This window comes from Lissotriton helveticus, chromosome 8 (assembly GCF_964261635.1).
Source record: "Lissotriton helveticus chromosome 8, aLisHel1.1, whole genome shotgun sequence".
NCBI classification, from domain to species: Eukaryota; Metazoa; Chordata; class Amphibia; order Caudata; family Salamandridae; genus Lissotriton; species Lissotriton helveticus.
This window is the reverse complement of record NC_136069.1, coordinates 831,916,385-831,937,243: the sequence shown is the minus strand read 5'-3', so window position 1 is coordinate 831,937,243 and position 20,859 is coordinate 831,916,385. Positions and strand designations below refer to the sequence as shown.

General features: G+C 43.5%; 1 protein-coding gene across 1 annotated transcript in view; it reads left to right on the top strand.

The window, feature by feature from the left end:
- Positions 1–20,859, top strand: part of GLRA2 (glycine receptor alpha 2) — an 819,827-nt gene that overhangs the window by 73,881 nt on the left and 725,087 nt on the right. The window contains exon 3 of the mRNA XM_078657642.1: positions 17,798–17,865. Within this exon, the coding sequence (XP_078513768.1) occupies positions 17,798–17,865 (68 nt within the window). The remainder of the gene's footprint in view (positions 1–17,797; positions 17,866–20,859) is intronic.

Sequence of the window (20,859 nt, the reverse complement as noted above, 5' to 3'; positions counted from 1 at the left end):
ACTCCTTGCGACATGATGCGTCATATTATAAATATGACGCATCAATCATGTCGCAGGGAGAGCGCAGTGAAAAGTGACGCATCGCTGTTTTCACGCAGCGATGCGTCACTTTTCATAAATAAGGCCCCTTGTCTCTTGTCATCAGAAAACTCACTAGAAAAACATAGAGGGATGTAAGAGCCTTTTTAATCACAGACATGCTTGTAGAGTGCAGTTTTGGCTAATTTTCGAGAATCTAAAGCAATTCTGAAAGTAGGATTTCCAAGCATAAACATATTTTTGCTCTACTCTGATTCAGGAGTTGCTAAAATAGCGCCGGGTGGACATTTGCCCCACTTCATAACACATTCAAACACATGCAGCACGTTTCGTTTTTTAAAGCCTACACCCAGGCCCCTCAAACGTCTCTATGCAAGGCATAAAACGTAATCTCAAACCAGGCTGCCATTAAAGTATATGATTAAAAAATGCCATGCTGTGGGTAGAAAATAAGTTAAAACACCTTTTATGTGCATTATTGAAATAAGATCAAAAAGCTGTCAGCAGGGGTGACGACTTATGCCTTATAAACAAAAAATCATGTTTTTTTTCTTGTTAGAGGGGAGCCTCTAGGAGAAAGGATTTATGTTTTCATGGCCTTGGCCCCCATCACTCAGATTTACATCCAACTGCGTGTTTCGAGTTCAACAAATTATCCGGTAAGCTATAAATTAGACAACAGAAGTCAAAAGACATTAAGCATAATAATGACTCATGCAACAGCGCCTGAAAGGAAAATGCTGTTTTGTCGAATTACCACAGCTCGCTGCCTCGCGCCGTACCTCACCATTTAAGGCTAAGCAGCCTTGTCCACTTAACCTGACAACCTGGGAAGAAAGCCCGCCTTTAAAGAAGACGCTTGTTTATCAATGTCTGAATCTCCTGTCAGACTCTTAATTCTGCTAGCACCTGCCGTAGGGCATTTCATCTGTCGGGAGGGATTCTGTATCCAGGCTGATCACAGAGATTTTGCAAACCAGACTCCAGGGGCCTTATCACTTAAAGCGAGCACTAGAAGTGTGTACTAAAAGCACTGACTCTGCAACACAACAGTTATGGGAAGAATTGTTTCTTAAATACCTGAAGATCTAGAGAAGTAAGCGGTGTTTTGCGACCTTAGACAGTGGTAAATGTTTGTCATTGGAACTTTAAAGCAATGTAGTGCTTTTGGCTGGAAATATAGCAGCATATGTTGACATCTCTAAAGTAAACAACAAAACCTAAGACAATAACATACACAGAGCAACATAACAACACAAGGCATAACGGAAAAATATTCAGTACAATAACACAACAGCGCAAAAAAACACAACATATCACCACCACAGCAAAATAACACACCACAAACGCATGTGTATGTATCACACATACAGAAATCTGCTTTCAGGATATTGTTGTAAAAGGTGTCTGCGCTAACTACTATCTTACTTATCACCAAGGATATGAAACAGCGTAAGTCAAAAATATTCTGTTGTCTGACATCTCTTTTATTTCATTGCTGCTTCGCTTTAAATAAATATCCCACACACTTGGAATTCAGTGATTAGGTGGGGCAGGTTTTGCCACGATGCTGCAATAGCTACCCCTAGTAACAAAGTCAGCAGTGGTGGGGGCCAGTTGTATTAAGCAGCAGTGCTGCTATGATTACTTTAGGTAACCCCCATTACTCTTAGTCCTACTCGTCCTCGACCCAGTCATCACTCATGAGGTATTCCACAAGACAGGAAACAAAACAGGAAACGCTTTTTAGACTCCACCCACCCTCCAGCCAGGTGCTATAATATACCTCACCACTAGAAGCACAACCTGACATACCAAGCAACAAAGTCCTGGAAAAGGGAGGGTGGACGGGAAGCATGACTGGGTCGAGGACGAGTAGGACTAAGAATAATGGGGATTACCTAAAGTAATCATAGCATTACCTCTACGTCCCTCGTCCTCGACCCAGTCATCACTCATGAGGCATACCAAAGCAACCCCCCATGAAGGCCTTTGTCACACAACACACTGAAACAGACCAGACACCAAGGAGTGCAGCAAGTGAAATGTTTAATAACATACAGACTCAGACAGAGGGGGGAACCCCCACAGCTTGCAACACACCAGAACCAAAATTGGTCCGACCAGACAGAGCGCAATTCAAGCGATAATGCTTCACAAAGGTGGACTCGGATGCCCAAGTCCCCGCCCAACAAATCTCCTCAAGGGGACCCCCATGGAAAGCAGCCCACGAAGCAGACACACCCCTAGTGGACCTCACCTGAATCCCAGAGGGGCATGGCAAAGCAGAGCCCTGATAAGCCAGCGAGATCACAGCCTTAATCCAGCAACCCAAAGTGAGACGGGAGGCAGCCTTACCTCTACCAGCCAAAGCAAACGTCACAAAGAGGGAGTCAGAAGACCGAAACTCAGCAGATCGAGCAACATAAACAGACAAGGCCTGCCTCATGTCCATAGAATGGAGCAAGAGGTTAGAAGGCGAGGAAGGAGAAGGACAGAGAAAAGGAAGAACCAACTCTTGAGAAGAATGGAAGCGAGAACGAATCTTAGGCAGAAACCCGGGATCCAAAGAGAGGACCACCGCGTCGTCCAGAAAATGCAAAAAGGGGGGGAAGCAATGCAAGGCCGTAAGCTCGCCCAACCTCCGCGCAGAAGTAACAGCAACCAAAAACACCACCTTGAAAGACAGGAACTTGAGGTCCACGGACTCCAAAGGCTCAAAAAGAGGGGACTACACAGCACCCAAAACCAAAGAAAGAACCCAAGGAGGAACCGGAGAGCGGACAGAAGGAGCAGAGAGAGAGAAACTCCGAAACAGGCGGGAAACCAACAACCCATCCGAAGGCAGAAGAGAAGCCGGATCCCGAAAAGCCCGAACAGCAGCACACTGACACTTCAAAGTGGACAGAGCATAGTGTTTCTGAAAGCCATCCCAAAAAAATTGCAGAACAGAAGAAATAGCACAAGAGGCAGGAGACAGGCCCAGGGCAGCACACCAAGAAGAAAAAGAAGCCCAGTGCTTGGAATAAGAGGCCAAAGTGGACTTCCGACGAGATGCCTGCATCACAGTGATGAGGTGGTCGGGCAAACCCCGGACCCGAAGAGACAGCCGTTCAACCTCCAGACCGCCAAGGTGAGAGGAACCAGCAGGGACGGAGACGGGAACCCCAGGGGAGATGGGAAGCGGGGCAGAATCCACAGAGGACCCACCGCCAGACCCAGCAGCAGAGGAAACCAGGACCGCTTCGGCCAATAAGGGAGAACAGCCACCATCTGAGCCCCCACCCACTGAACCTTCAGCAAGAAAGCAGGAATCAGAGGAAAAGGAGGGAAGGCATGAAGGAACCAAGGGGGCCATAGGACCGACAAGGCATCTACCTCCCAAGCCCCCCTCTCCGGAGACCGGGAGCATAACAGGGGAAGCAGGGCATTGGGCTGGGAGGCAAACAGGTCCAGCACTGGAGTCCCGAACCTCAGGCAGAGCAACCGGAAAATCCGAGGGGCGAGACACAGGGAGAGAGAGGAGGGGAACCGCCCAACTCGCAATAGCACAGGCCACCAGGTTCAGGGAAAGACAGCGGGTACTGCCCTGGTGGTTGATATAGGCCACTGTCACAGTGTTGTCTGATCTCACCAAGACGTTGCACCCCTGAAGACGATCCAGGAAGAAGCGAAGCGCCATCTCCACGGTGGACAGTTCCTTCCAATTGGACGACCGGTGTGACTTCGACGGAAGCCAACGAGCCTGCACAGCCCAAGGACCCAAAGTCGCACTCCAGACCGACGCGCTGGCATCCGTGGTCACCACCAAAGGGGGCAGGGGACGGATCCACATTCCCTTCGACATATTCGAAGAATCCAACCACCACTGTAGAGCAGCCACCAACTCCAGAGACACAGGCACAGGAACCGTGAAGTCCCGGACAGGAAAGCGGACCCAACATTGAACATGCCACATCAGTGGCCGAATTGAACCCTGGTCCAGGGCACCATGAAGACAGTGGCAGCCATGTGACCTTGAACCACCAGCCACTGCAGGAGAGGAGCCATATCCTGGGAAAACAACCTCCTCAGCAACGACTGAAAATGCAGAATCCTGGACTCCGGGAGAAACACCTTGCCCAGAACGGAGTCGAAAATGGCCCCAATGAAGGCCCTCCGAGTAGCAGGCACCAGATGACACTTTGGCAAATTGATGAGAAATCCATGATCCTCGAGCGTACGCATGGTCAAGGAAAGATGGAGAGACATGGCCTCCGGAGATGGAGCCTGGAGCAGCCAGTCGTCCAGATATGGAAACACAGATACCCCCAGGAGATTGTCGCAACCTGCGCTCTCTATTCCCTCCACGTCATGGCAATGGAATCGCATCTATTACATAATATTTCAGGCAATTTAAGTTGTTGCTATGTACTGCTTTAAAGTGGCGAGCCACTGGGTACGTGGCATCATTGTGTACTATTGCCCTTAAATGTTGCAAGATGCGTACATGTGTTTGCAATTTGGTACTTCCAATGTACCTGATATTGCATGTGCATGTTAGCACATAAATTGCATATTCTGTGCGACAATAAAAGGTGTTTTATGATGGGTTTTGTTCTCACCAAACTTGCAGGCTCTGAACGTAGCACATATATAGAAACCATGTTTTGGTTGGAGCCAAGTTGTATTGGATATAATTTTGGGGCTACTCTTGACCAACTGGTCCCTCATAGATACTGCTCTTCTGAAAGTAAGTGTTGCTTTGGAGGGTAGACTGGGTGCCAACACTGCATCAGTTAATATTATAGTCCAATTCTTATTAAGAATTGCTTTTAGTTGTCTCTGTTGTCTATTGTAAGTTGTGATGAGACAAGGTGTATCACCCGTTTCTTTTTTCACATTTTTGTCTGATGCAAGAACTTGATATTCATTTTCCCTGGCAGTGCCTGGTTCTAATAGAGCTTCCCTAGTTTTTGACTCCGATTTTTTTGTCTTTTTTTTGCTTCTTTCAGGATTCTCTCCTTATACCCTCTTGCTTTGAATCTTGATATGGATTCTTGTGTGCATTTGAGCAGTTCGTCCTTAGTGCTACATATCGTTTTTAATCTGATTAATTCCCCGTAAGAAATGATCCTAATTGAGTTTTTAGGATGTGAGCTTCTGGCGTGCAAAGTGGCACAGCTGTGGGTTTTCTATGCAGGGTAGTTTCTAGTCTGTTACCAGCTACATATACAGTGGTGTCTAAAAAGTCTACTTCCTGCTGGCTAATCTGTGACGTGTATCTTAAATTCATGTTGTTAGAATTGATTTCTTTAATGAAGGTCACTGCACTTAAGCGATCCCCCTTCCATATTATAACCGCATGCGTGCGGCGGCTTTTCCCGCTGTATGCGGCATTTTAAAAATTACCGCGTTACATGACGAGCTCAGCTCGTCATCAGCACACGGCAGGTAACGCTGATGACGAGCTGAGCTCGTCATCAGCATGGAAGGGGTTAAAAACATTGTCAATAAAATGTAGCCAATGCTGTACATGGGTGGTAAACAATCTGGCATAGTTTCCCCTTAGAACCTGCTCCTCCCACCAGCCTACGTGCAGACACTCATAGCTGGGGGAGAAGCAGGCTCCCATTGCTACACCAAGGGGCATATTTATGAGTTCTGGCGCATCTCTGCAAATCAGCAGGTATGCCCCAGAACAAATGCGTCACGCAAAACTACCCTTGCGTCACGGCGGATGCGCCGCATTTACAATGCGGCGCACCGTGGCGCAAGGGTAGGCAGATGCGTGATGCATCTCGTGACGTAAGGGCGGCGCAACGCTGGAATCGTGTCGCAAGCGCAACGCGACTCCAGCAATACTCGGGTGTGCCCTATACTTAACGTGCTGCGTCAGTCCTTACGCCTGCTTCAAGCAGGTGTAAGGAATTGACGTAGCAGCGTCGCACAAGTGCCTGCGTGAAATCTTGTAGATTTCACGCAGGCACTTTTGCGAGGCGCACCTGCCCCGGAACACCCACCCTGCGCCGGAACGCCCACATGTGGCGCAGGGCTTTACAACGTGACGTATCTGCCTAGATGCGTCACGTTGTAAATGGGTCTCAGGGATGCGCCACATTTACGCCGCCGTTGCGTGACGCAACGGCGGCGTAAACGTGGCGCAAGTGCCTTGTAAATCTGCCTCCTAGTTTTTATCTATACATTTCCTTTCCAAACATAAAATAGTTGTTAAAAAGGCACCATTTGATGAGCTCAAGCAACATGATATTGTGGCTGTGAAAATTCAGAGATCTGGTATCCAAATAATATTTTACAGCTGTTAAACTTGTATGATGGTCAATGCTCATATAGAGCGATTCTATGTCGAAAGTTAATAATAGCAAGTCAGCTGACCATTGTATACATTTGATTTTATTTAAGAAATCACTAGTTTTCATTACATACGTAGGGAGTGTTAGGACATGATTCTGGAGAAAATAATCAACATATTTGCTTATGTTCTCCCTTATTCCACCCAAAGCAGATATGATCGGTCTACCTGGTGTTGGTGTCACCCTTTTATGTATTTTCGGTATAAGATACATAGTTGGTATTACAGGGAATTCATTATACAGATATTTGTATTCATGGTTGAATATGAGGCCTTGCCTCTTCCAAGATAGTAAGTCCTTTTTTAATGATTCTTTAGACTTTTGATATTCTGCCATGGTAGCTTTCTCATAGCAGTCCATATTATTCAGCTGCCTTCCTGCCTCTTGGGTGTATTCCTTACGTGGCCAGATGACAATATTACCACCCTTATCGGATTTGTTTATTACAATGACCTGATTGTTTTTCAAATTCTTAATCAAATTGTCATATTGTTTGTCATGATACTTCATTCTCCTATTGTCTCGATTCACTTTGCGATATAAATGTTTCAAATCCTCAGTCACACTATCGTGGAAAATATCGATGGCGTCTTTTGGCATCATAGGATAAAATGTGGTATTGGCCTTGAAGGGGCTGGTTCCAGCGCTAGCTTGAGCTATGTTTATGGTTTCCAATCTGGCTTGTGTCGACCCTTGTTCCAGTTGTTCAGATCGATTTGAATTGCTTGCACCATTCAACTCATGTAGGGTAATTAATAGTTGCGCATCTGAGGCTTGGAGATGACCATGCCTGGTATAATTGTCGATCTGTTGTCTTGTGCTGCTATTGTGGTCTTTGTTTCCTTCTTTGATTGTAAAGAACTTTTTGAATTTTAATTTCCTGTTGTAACTAAATATGTCAATTCGGGTGCGTCCATTATTGAAATTGCTGTCCGAGCAGTAAGAATGCCCAAGAGCTAACAACTGAGGTCCTCATTTATGAAAAGTGACGCATCGCTGCGTTCAAACAGCGATGCATCACTTTTCATTGCATCCTCCTTGCGACACCAATGATGCATCATATTTACAGTATGACGCACCATTGCGCAAAGAGTAACAGATACGTCAGTATTTCTGACGTTTCTGTATGGCGCAAAAATGACGCATTGCTGGAGTGGTTCACAAAAGTGACGCAGCTCCAGCAATGTGTCCTTTCATATGGTGCAAGCCCCATGTGAAAGGGCCTGCGCCAGTCTTACGCCTGCTGTGAGGCAGTCGTAAGAAATTTACTCATTTGCGTCCTTGAAGTGGCGCAGTGAAATCTTATAGATTTCACTGCGTCACTTCTATGACCTTTTCTTGCGTCAGAATGCCCCCCTGCATACATTATACCTGGTGCAGGTATAATGTAGCGCAGGGGTTTACAAAGTGACACATCTACCCAGATGAGTCACTTTGTAAATATGGTGCAACAAGGCACATTTTTTACGCTGCTGGTGCGTCACAAAAAGTGACACACCGGCGGCGTAAAAGTGACGCACGAGTTTCTTCCGTTGATAGTACCTCTGATGGCAGATTCACTACAGTGTTATCATCTAGTTTCATAGCTTTCGCCACTGAGTTTATCTTGGTTTTCCCCTGCCTTAGCTTGCGCCTTGCTCTGTGCCTCCTGATTCTTCATTGTTTTGAGGTTTTTCTGGTTCCGTGGGCGCAACGTTTGTCGGCGGTCTACTAATAAAAAATTCAGCTCTTCTGCAGGACTTAGCTTATTTCTTTCATCAATCTCATTGTATGCATTTGGTCGACCATCTTCTGATTCATTCTCACTAGTTAAGGAACTTACGGCCAGATTCATCAAGCTTTATTGCGCTTGCAAAGGGCCAGATTCTGAGAATCTGGCCCTTTGCGAGTGCAATTTTTGCATTTGGGATTCATCATCCCAAATGCAAAATTCGCTAATAAAGAATTCGCACATTTGCGAGGAATTGCATTTAAGGAATCTTTATTTGAGATTCCTTAAATGCAATTCATGAACCATTTTAAAATAGCGAAATCGCAATTTTGGGTCGCTATTTACCGCGAGGTCAAACCTCGTGGTAAATAGCGAAAACTTAGAAAAATTTATTTAAATGCATTTTTCTAAGTTGCATGTTGCACACACACATGTCCTTTGGACATGTGTGTGTGCAACACCAATGTAGATTACATTTCAGGGGTGCTACAGGGTGTCCTTTGGACAACCCTGGCACCCTTGAAATCGCATCCTTATTTGAGAGTAGCAAATTGCTAATCGCAAATAAGGAATAACTCCCCATTCATTCCCATGGGCCTTTAGGCCCATATTAAGGAATAACTCCCCATTCATTCCTATGGGCCTTTAGGCCCGTAGGAATGAATGGGGAGTTATTCCTTATTTGCGATTAGCAATTTGCTACTCGCAAATAAGGAATGTGTAGGAATCACAATTTATTTAGCGATTCCTACATGAATCCCGTTTTGCAAGTCCTTAATAGCGATTCCTTAATAATCGCTATTAAGGACTCGCAAATCGGGACATTGATGAATCTGGGGGTTAAATCCAAGCCGGACACTTCCACAATGGCTGTGCTTGGGCTCGCTCCCTCATTTACATTCGTGGAGGCTTTAGCAGTGTGGCCAAAACACATTTTCTTGGCTTGATCATACTTTGCAGAGAATGTAAATACCTGCCCCAGTTCATAATCAGCCTTTTCTCTGGCGAATTTGTAGGCTTTTCGTATCTTAATTTTTTCTTCTTGTTTTTTCAATCTGTCCGCTATTTCTTTTCTAGTTCTTGTTATGTAATCAGTTTGTTCTAATTTTCCCAGCTGTTCCTTTATTTTCTCTGTTTCTTCTAAAAGTTTTTCTCGATCGCTCTGCGCATAGTTAATCAATATTTTACCAGATTCCTTGATGCAGCCAAATCAAAGCAATGCAAGAGAATGTGAATTTTGTTTTTGCTGAGTAGAAGAGAAAGATGAGGAGCTATTTGGATGAGAACATTCATCTTTGTAGGATTCTACCTCAAATAAATGATTTTGTTAGGATCAGCTTTACCAAGTATTAATAGAAAACTTATTCCAAGGGGTTGAGGTTCATAATAGTCAGCAGGGTACTCAAAGGGGCCCATGAAGTTGAGGGAAAGATTGTGTAGAAAATCAATAGGGTCTTAGTGCATTGTGAGTAAGAGGGATTTGGAAGTATGCCACCTGAAATGGATGTTGCATCACCCAGGCAATTGGTGGAAGATGGTGCTTTGGGCATTGAGTGTCACAGTGGCTCTGATGAGGTTGGGGTTTTGCGCCAAGACAGAAGTGGTCTGAAGGAGGTTGCTACCAGACACAGCAGTTGAAATAGGAATATTCCTGTCAAGTTCAAAGGTTGTGATATGTCTTAAAGCTGAATGTGTTTCTTTGCAACACATTCAAGCGGACGCTTGAATTGGTAAATGCTGCTGACACTTTAATGTTTTTTGAACTGTTGCCCTGATCTTAAATAAATTGCCGCTCATTTCCAGATTGATTTTACCTTTTGCTTAGCCTCACTGTTTTAGCCTGTGATTATTATTTTTTTTTAAAACACTCGTACCTCTCTAGCTGCACCCTCCGGTACGCCGCGGTTTTCTGTTTGTGCGAGAGGGTGTCAGTAATCCAGATTGCTCGGGGACTCGCGCTGGGATGGCCGCAATCTTGGTGGTGGTTGGCGGTCCAGTGGGGAAACTCCCTCACTTCTGGGGGGGGGGAGCATAAAGCCCAGAGTGCGAGCGTGCAGCGGATGCGCACAGCGGACGTGCGCAGCGGGTGTGCCACTGGCGAGCCAAAGGCAAGCCCGTCTGCGCCCCGTCCACGGCCGGCCGGGGCCAGTGGCCCCAGACTATGCCCATTTTTTTCGCTATTCATCTGCTGTCTTAAAATCTCTTCAGGGAGACTGGGACCTGTACCCTCACACCCAGATTATGTTGAATAATTTGGGGATTCTTGGCTTGAAGGGTGCTCACTGTAAACACTTTATTAAACCTCTCACTCAGGAGCCCCTTAGTAAGCATAGTGAACCCTTAAAGTCTCCAACTGGCCTTGCTTGTAAGGGACACGAGAAACTGTCAATTTGCTATCTAAATACCCGATCGTTGGTGAAACACCAACTTGAGATTTTTTACCTCCTTGACACCGACAAACCAGATATACAACTGCTATCTGAAACTTGCTTGACGGCTGAGTCTAGTCCTGATATTCTAGCAGCAATCCCAGATAATTATTATATCATCCAGTCCAGTAGGCCAGACAACAGAGTTGGAGGAGGGGTGGCAGCGGTAATATCCCAAAGGCACACCTTCACTTCCCTTGTGACAATACAAATCCCACTAGTTGACTACCTCTTGCTCAAGCTCGATTCCAATGACTTTTCTTTTGTCTGTGCCGTATTCTACAGGCCCCCTGTCCCTATGCCAACATTTCCGCAGGTGCTGAGTGGGCCGTTGCTGAATTGGCCATTAATCACGACAAATTGTTGATTGTTGGCGACTTCAACTACTGGACTAACAGCGCACGCGTAAGCCCTCACTCAGCCGAATTCACTGACCTGCTGACAGGTATGAACTACACCCAGCATATCAAAGTAGCCACTCACATTAAGGGACATACCCTAGATCAGGTCTGGTCCGTCAACCTAGTGATAGCTGACCTACGAATATCTCCATGCTCATGGTCGGACCATCATCTTATTACCTTCACCATCCAGAGTATTCCTATCTCCAAAGCTCTGCCCTCAGTCACTACTATGGCCAGGAATTGGAGTCGGGTTGATACCAAAGAATTCGGCACCTTACTAGCTGCATCTAAACCCTCTGGTTTGACTGTATCTCCTCAAACCCAGGCGGATAATATTAATACCTGGTTGGAATCTGTCAGAGACAGTCTCGCTCCATTGAAGACAATAAAAAATAGGAGGCCTCACGCCGCACAGCGCTGGTTCTCTGACGATTTGAAGGTAATTAAATTAGCTTTGCGACAAACTGATCGGAAGTGGGGACAGGAGTACTGCCCTCACAAAAAGACCATTTTTATGGCAGCTCTAACAGATTACAATAGCGCCATGCTCAGGACTAAATCTGAATACTTTTCTTCTAAAATCCTGGAATCCACTAATAAGGCCAGAGACATTTTTACGATAGTAGATGAACTTGTCCAGTCAAGTCAAGTCAAGTTACTTTATTCGTATTTCATTTTGAAAAACATAAAAGCACAGATAAAATTACAATCCCTGGAAAATAAATGAGGCAATACAGTTACTTTACAACCTAATTGTCTTTCTTAATCGAGTCACACATTTTAAATTTGTCAAACCTGATAGCATTACAGCTAAATCCATTACTTCATAATCCCTATGTGACTCTCTCAATACTAATTATTTTTTTTTTAATTGCCAACATCAAATCCAGCATTCCTCAGTCCTCGACACTATTAGATCTCCGAGGCTCACACACTAATCCTTATCATCTGGATCAATTCCCTCTCATCACCCAAGAGGTTTTCGTCTCTTTACTTAAGAAGGTTTGCTCTGGCTCCCCCACGGACAGCTGCCCTCCTCATATCCTTCGGGACGTTTTCCTCCATTGTCCTGAGCCCCCCATGTCACTTCTTAATAATTCCCTTACTAAGGGCATTGTCCCCAACCTCTTCAAGAGTGTGGAAGTTGTACCTATTTTAAAAAAAAAAACAGGCTCTGATCCCTCTATCCCCAGCAACGTTTGTCCTATATCACTGCTGCCCTTCTTGGGAAAAATCTTGGAAGCCCACGTGGCCAACTGTCTCAGCACCTTTGTTGAGCAGTCGCACTATCTTGATCCACACCAAGCCGGTTTTAGCCCCGAACATTCTACTGAGTCTGTTATTTTAGCAGTTCTCGATGAATTACATAGGGGGGCCGACCAGAGTTTCACGCAAACCCTGGTACTCCTGGATCTCTCAGTGGCTTTCGATACGGTCGACCACTGTTTGCTGGTCGACCGGTTCGAGAGCACGGGGATCCGGGGTCTCTCACTGGTATGGATATCTTCCTTTCTCAGTGACCGCTTTCAAGCAGACCTTCTCGCTAGCTTTCTTGCTGAGAAAAGGAGACTGATGTGTAGGGTCCTACAGGGCTCACCGTTTTCCCCCCACCATTTTAACTTGTATATTTTTCCCTTAATTGTGGCCCTTCAAAAGAGAGAGGTGGTTATATTCAACTAAGCAGACGATCTCCAGTTAGTGTTTAATATTGACTCTTCCCCTTCATCCATGGAAAACTTCCAATCTACTATGACATTCATTAGCAACTGGAAGAATAATAACAATCTCAAGTTAAATCCCGAAAAAGCCAAGCTGATCCTCACTGGGGGCCCAGCAAATCCCTGGAACTCCAATTTTTGGCCATATTCACTGGGATGCCCTCCACCTCCTGTCAGCTCGGTTAAAAGTCTGGGAATTGTGATTAGCAACGACCTCACAATCAAGGCACAGATAAATGCTGCGGTCTCTGCTTGTTTCTTTCACCTCCGGAAAATTTGCAAAACAAACAGATATTTAACAATCGAGGCCCGGATTCAAGTTATACTGGCCCTGGTTATGTCACGTATCGATTACGCTAACTCCCTGTATACCGGCATACCAGCCTACCAATTACGTCGGCTCCAACTTGTGCAGAATCAAGCCGCTAGGCTTGTTTATGGTCAACCTAAATCTCACCATGTGAAGCCTCTGCTAAAAAATGTACACTGGCTTCCCGTGACCCAATGCTGTCTCTTTAAATTAGGCTGCATAATCTACAAAGCCCTTTCAGATCGTCGTCCGGCCTTCATCACGTCTAAAGTGCGGCACTATGTCCCTTCCCTCATCTTAAGTTCTGTAAACATGAATTTATTAACCTCTTGTTCATTCAAACATAAAAAACACCAGGGTCTAAGATTCTCGTCTCTGTCACCACATTTGGGGAATTCTCTTCCCCCCCCGAATTGCGTCTGTCCACTTCCTATACTCAGTTTAGGAAGTCAATCAAAAATTGGTTATTTGTTCAGGCATACAACTGAAAGTAAAACATTTTTGTCCCAGCAACTGATTGATCCCGCTTAGCGCCAAGAAACCGCCGGTGAACGTGCGCTTTATAAATTGTTTATAACATAACATTGGAAAAATGTAAATGTAAATGTAGTATACTTGTAAAGCGCACAGCTGCCCCAGCAACGGGGCGTCCCGGCGCTGTATAACTCTGGGGAACCCGTCCTGGCTTTCCCTGTGGGATGGTCCCTTGCTGGGAGTCCCCAAGGTGGAGCCAGGCATCCCCGGAATTGGTGGGGCCGTTGTGGAGATTAGGCAAGCTAATGCCCAGAGTTGCCGAGTGGAAACCCTGATTAGAGTAACCACCGAAGCGAGAATTATCGAGTCCGCTGACCAAGGTCCACGACCCTGCCGCATCGGGAATTGAACCCTGGTCCCGGGCTGACTTCTGCTCTCAGGCCTGCCGCCTCTAACCAGTGAGCCACACTACTCCAGGGAAACGTTTGTTGGAGGAATCGGTAGAGAATGTGATTTGAATGTTCAAGTGTGGTGGATGAGTGCATGTGTGAGCCTTGATGTGATTCTAGAAGAAGAAGGTGGCTCCTCTTACCGTTTCCCTCATAAATACATATATTTTTATAATATATAACTTGTGTGGTGTCCTTTCATTTGATATTACAGGATTGCATATGGTAATACAGCTGGCTTCACATGCCCTCTTGAGTTAAGCCTAAGACTGCTTAGTCCATGCTACCATTAGGATAGCTTGTCTATAAGGTTGACTTATAACCACCACCATAAAAGATTGTTTGGACTGATACAAGGTGCTCACTAGAATAGTGAACATCATACATCAGGTCAACAGAAACAGAAAGGGACATAATCAAACCCTACTTTGTAGCGTGGCAGGCCTACACATCACCATGTTATTTGACAGTATAAATTGCAAAGCAAGATGACATGAGAGCATGTCAAAGGCAATAGTCAGCACTCCCGTTAAGCAAGACAGAGTTAGAAACATGCCTCAACATCTCTATATTAGAGCTAAATATACTGAGATGGTAGTGGGCAAGGGTCAAAATCGGGCCCTTTAACCATAAAAATGGCTCAATCACTACAGGATAATATTTGTAAAGTGCACTATACCCGGAGGTGTCAAGGCGCTGGGCAGACAAAGGCAAGGAGAAAAAGTGCAACAGCAGATTAAGAGGTGAAAAGCCATGTTTTCACGAGTTTCTTGAAAGCAGAGAGAGAGAGCTTGCGTTGGTAATGGCAAAGGGGAGAGAGTTCCAGAGTTTGGCGACTGCATACAGAGAAGGAGCGGCCGCCCCATCTGGATCTGTGAGATCTGGGTGAGACCAGTTTTTTTTGTGTGGATGATCTCAAGGTCCTTCCTGGAATATACCATTTAAACAAAGATTTGAGTTGGGATGAGCCTTTGCTATGCATGGCCTTGTATACTGTGCTTAGGACCTTGAATGAGATGCGCTCCTTGATGGGGAGCCAGTGTAAGGTACGGATCCCTTCTCTAGCAGACTGATGTTTGGGAATTTTAAGAATCAGTCTTGCTGCTGCATTCTGTACCATCTGGAGCTTATTTAGTGATGCAGTGGTAATATTGAGGTAGAGGGCGTTACAGTAATCTAGACGAGAGGTAATCAGTGCAAAGATAGTTCGCCGATGTAGTTCAGAGTTGAAGCGCCTTTCTGAGAGTTCTTAAAATATAGAAACATGTACCAACTGTACGGTTGCCTTGTGCGTCAAAAGTCAGCCCCTCATCAAAAATTACCCCCAGATTTTTAGCTGTTTTCACTGGGGTTGGAAGGGGCCCGCATTCAGTAGGCCACCATGTATTCGACCAGATGGAGTTCTGAGTTCCAAAAACTAATACCTCGGTCTTGTCTGTGTTAATCTTAAGAGAATTGCCCTTCGTCCACCGAATGCTGTTGGACATGCATGTATTGAACTTCTCTGCAACTGAATGTAGGTCGTTGGTGATGGAAACGATAATTTGGGTGCCGTCCGGTAGGAGAGTACCTGAAATCTGTAGGATCTCACCAGTTCAGCCAAAGAGGTCACATATAAATTAAAAAGAGTAGGGCTGAGCGTAGAGCCCTGAGGGACCCCGCATGGGAGAGAAAAAGCTTTAGTTCTGAAGCCTCTATACGTAACTGTGTGCAATCTATCTGTTACAAAAATGAAGAAGCTGCAGGGCTTTTCCCGTTACACTCACTTCCCGCAGACTTTGGACCATGCGCACTGGGGAGGCAGTATCAAATGCTGCTGATAAATCAAGCAGAATCAACACCGCCGAACCCCCTTGGTCTACCTGCAACCGAATGCAGTCAGTGGCTGCAGTAAGGGCAGATTCGGTGCTGTGACCGGCGCGGAATCCATTCGGTGATTGGTCTAAAATTACCTGTTAGTCAATAAACTTCATTAGTTCAGTATTAATGAATTTCACCAGGATTTTTGCCGGGCTGGGAGGAGGGAAATAGAGCGGAAATTCTTTTGCTCCAAGGGATTGGCATTAGTGAGAAATCTGGTTACATCTGTGGCACCGGGAAGAGTGGCTGTGAGATAGGCAGTGGCATAGCTAGACGTTGTGCCACCGATGGCCGTCACTGCGTTTGGCACCCTGCATCCGCATGTTAAAGGGTTGGGGGATGTGCTAGCCCCAAAACTCCTGCCGCCCAGAGTGCATCGCCCCCCGCTGCCCCCAACCCCCGCTTTTCCTACACCACTGGAGGAAGGGCTGAGATTTGAAATGCTGTGATAGGAACATGCACATAGGTCTTGCTTTTGGGATATTCTCACATATTTGCCATGCCTTTGCCACGTGTATGTACTTTGTAGCTTACACCTCACCTGGTTAAGCAGGAGGAAAAAAATCCACGAATAGCTCACATTTTCACATGGGCACGAGGTATAGAGACTCTTCTTAAAATATAAATTTCCATGAAATGTAAAAAGTAAAAAAGGCAGTGTCTATTTTCCTTATCTAATTATGTAAACACTGCCTAGACTTAGATTTAGGGAAATAAAGCTTTTATCAGACATTTCCAAAACGTAATGGCTTCAATTGTGTATGTGTCTCAATTACGTTGTTGTTTATTGCATTAAATAAATAACAATACACATGATTTCTTATTTATCAGATGTGATGAATAATGGAAATTAGGAGGTGTTACTGTTTGCCCTAAAAATAGAGCATGACATAACTAAGCACCAACTCCGCCTGCACATTTATTGAATGGCCCTTCTTTACCCCGGAAGTGTAATCAGTTTCTACATGCCCAATTGTATCTAATGAAAAATGTGTCTGTCTGAAAATCCAACACTTATAATTTCGAGATCCCAGGGCAAGACTGAGAACCAAAACCGGCCCTGGCAAAGTGCTCGGCCGGCCTCCTGTGGGTGCGACCGAGCTCTTTGATCCACTCAAACAGTGCCATAGCGGAATGCTACAAGACACACATAATTAAGATCTATGTTGAGGCGGATGCATAACATCCCGAAATGTATGACTGTATGTGAATCCGGCCATTCATCTGCAGGAAGAGCCAGAGTGGTCATTATTGTAGTATACAATTGTGTTACTATTTAGAGCTGAATTCTGGTTGGTCTTTATATCTATAAATGCGTGTCTGCTTCCCAACAAATTAGTTTACAGAGTACCTCTTCATATGACAGTTAATGGCAGTAATTATCAAAGCACTTTATTTTAACTCTTTCAACGGCAAATGTGGTTGATAAATAAGCCACTTAAAGCGCTTCTTAAGGATATAAAGCAGTTGTGCACTGATCTTGGGTATATTACCTTTTGAGTGAAGGGGTAAATATCTCACGATATTCGTATTAATGTAAACAGCTTATCATACTGGGGAAAACTAAAATATCTCATATATTAAAATATCTTTGAACTTCTTTTTCCCCATGTATGATGCATACATTTTTTGATGATAAACTATCTACAATCAAGTCTTTGAGCCAGTTTCATGTTTTTGTCAAATTGATGTATGACAATGTTTATTAGTGTTTTTATTGTCAATTTAAGAAAAATAATAATACTGTCAAATAGGTTGTATGGTACACTCAGTCTCCACTTAGTTATCTTTCTACTTGTGCCACGTTGCACAGATGCAGGCAGAGCAGCATACTTCTTTTGATGTGTGGTACATCGCAGTGTTCTTGTTGCATTCCACAGCTCCTCCTGTATATGTTACTTGCAATATTTTTATCAACAGTTTTGGATTAGTCACCGAAACTACATTGGTAAGTGCGGCAGCAGCTAATCCCTTTTGCAGAAAAGTGATGTGATGTATGTCATGGACGCTACCTGTCATTCTTTTTTTCTATTTATTGTTCAACTTGCAGGTCCACCTGTAAATGTTACCTGCAACATATTTATCAACAGCTTTGGTTCAATTGCAGAAACTACAATGGTGAGTGGAACCATTGAAGCCATCTTGTGAAGTAGTGTAATATGCTTGAGGCATTTCACAACCACCTGACAAATTCAATTTCATATTGTGTAATGTTTTGTATATTTGACCTGATTAATCATCCAAGGGCAAAAAATGTGACCAAGAGCAGAATGTGCTTCCCTCCAGAATGTGTTCAAAAGTAGAATAGTACAGAAAGAGTTAGAAAAAATATAAAACATCAAATTTGTTACATATAATATTAAACTTGATTAAGATGATTTTTTAAAAAGATGTTTAAGATATATTTAAACCTGGCATAGATGCAATCAAGGATACAACATACAGTTTGGGATTAGACATTCGTTCATAGGTTTCATGTTTTAAAATAGCAGTTCAACAGCAGGTCTATTTTCTCACTAATTACAAAAGCCTTGTATCAATTTAAAGTATAAATCCAGGTGGGAATTTCAGTCTCTATGTATGGTTTCAACTGAGGTAGTATGCTAATATCCAGCACAAAAATATCAAGCCAAAATATAAATAACCAAATATTGTGAAAGTAAGTATAGATCATAAGTATTGATTTACTATTCTTAACGCCAAATCAACACACCTTGTAGGTAAATATATTGTCACGGTACATATGTGTAGAGTTAAGTATAGTGCATTTATACTTCCCTAGATGTGCTTGCCTTCATGATATTTTAATAGTTAATACTCTGACTACAATATTTTTGTTGACCAATATTTCAAACTAGTTATTCTGGTAGTATACTTTGAACTGGATATGGATGCACTTTATGGGTTTTCTGAACATCTAATGAACTTTTTTGAAGAAACTCGCACTTGATTCCTACTGTATCACAGAACTGGTTATTGGTTTCTAGTTAACTCAAACCAACCTCAGTTCTTTCAGTAAATGACTCAATATGCACCTTTTCAATTTCCACCTAGACAAATTTGGCCCTTAAGATCTGCTTGACCTCCCATTCAACTCCTACTTTTAGTCTGCTGGCTTCTCACTACCATAAAAGTATTGTAACTGTTTTCTTGTTGTTTGTTAAGTGCACTAATACCTCTTAGTTGCAGGAGTGAAATAGAAACGTGATAAATAAATACATATGCTGTATTATTCTCATATGATATTTTACTTTAAACACTAGACTAGTTATATCTGCTCTGCATTTATATTTCAGTGTCCAAAAACCCATATGAAACAACTGCATGTAGTAGAAAGAAATTGAACTTTGTTAATTGGAATTACCACCAGTTTGTTGACATTTGAAAATCATTAAGTTAGAAGTGCTGATTGTCAGCTCTAGGTTTGAGTGGGAATCACAGTAGAATCGGAATAGTTAAAAATCGTTTTCAAATGGCGAAACGTGTCACTTTGACTGACTGTGCATGAGTGGCTGCTGTTTTAACTTCTCCCATGAAGACTGGCAAAGTTGGCAACTATGCACTTCGCAAAATTTACAAAATTTACCAAGTTCTTCAACCACATCCAGCTTCTCTTACAGAAGAAGATTCCTGCAAAAAAATGTGCTGGAGACGTTTCTGTCATCAATTTTGCTGTGAGAGAATCCTTTGGTAAAATTGTTTTATTCAACGTTTTTCTCCCTCAAAACTAGAGGTAACAGAGGTTTCCTTTTGCTATTCCTAAAGCTTTGACACTTCAAGATGTTTATAAAAATTGTGAAGTTTCGAAGAAAACGTAACCACTTCCACGCTAGCGGTTTTCCCGCTGTGCGCTGGATTTTCAAAATAAACATGTTGAGCGACGAGTTCACCTTGTCATCTGCACAGGGTAGGTAATGCTGATGACGAGCTGAGCTCATCATCAGCATGAAAGGGGTTAATGATGGTTACAGCAAAAAATATTTGCGCATCTGAGCATGTATGCATTTGTGTTTGTATATGTGTATGTGTGTGTTATTAATGAAGATCTTTGAACATCTCCCAGAGTTTCTATTTTGTCAGGTGGTTTTCAGACATAGGTGCCAAAAAAGCTAAACATTGCATATAATGCTAACTTTTCAAGATGGCTTTCAATGAAATGTTTACACATGCTCTGCTGTGACATTAATTTCATTTCTTCACACTTCAATGAAGTCCACTCATTCCATGTTACTGTTTCCCTTTTACGTAAGTGTTCACATGTGCAACATCCACCAGTTCATCCATCAGGGGAAGATGGCCAATGGGACTCTGAAGTGCAGAACTGCACTCATTAATAGTTTGAAGGGTTCTTTGTTTTACTTTCATTTTACTGTAGTTGTAAGAACTCTGACTGATGGTGTCAGCATAATGGAGATGTTCTCCAGGTCACATTTCCTCCTTGTCACTTCTTCTTTTAATGATTAACTGTGAAATTAATTGTCAGAAGAGATTAACAGTGCTCATATATTTCATTGATTACGTTGTATCCAATGGGATGTTTATTTGTTGTTTGCATGTGTTTTATACATTATTAGGTTGGTTAATATAAGCATTTCTAAGTGTGAATTCCCTGGCATATATCTCTGTATACTTTTTAAAAAAATGTTAAATGTTGTAAGTGTCACTAATGCTGACATCAGTTACGTTCACTCTAGGATGCCCTGCACTAATTTGACACAATCTCCTGCTCACCATGATGCAACAGTTACAGGCCTCATTAATGTTGCAGAACAATTTAACATAGAGTCTGCATATTCTTATAATTCTTTAATGAGTTGTAGAGGAAGCATTGGTGCATACATCAATCAAAGACAACATTTTTGGCAAAGACAAAGCAAACGTACAACATTAACAAGGTGCATAGTCATATGCTGTGAGTTGGTTGTGTCATTGCATCTCAATTGGCAGTGCTTGCTAATGTGTCAAATGTCTGTTCACAAAAGTTGTTTTGAAGCTGATCTATAAAAACACGGAATTTTCAAGTTTTGTAAATGTACCTAGCTAAATGTGTGAGCTCCACTGTCAGCTAGATGTGCACGGGTGCTATGCTTGATTCTCATTGTACCTGTTTAC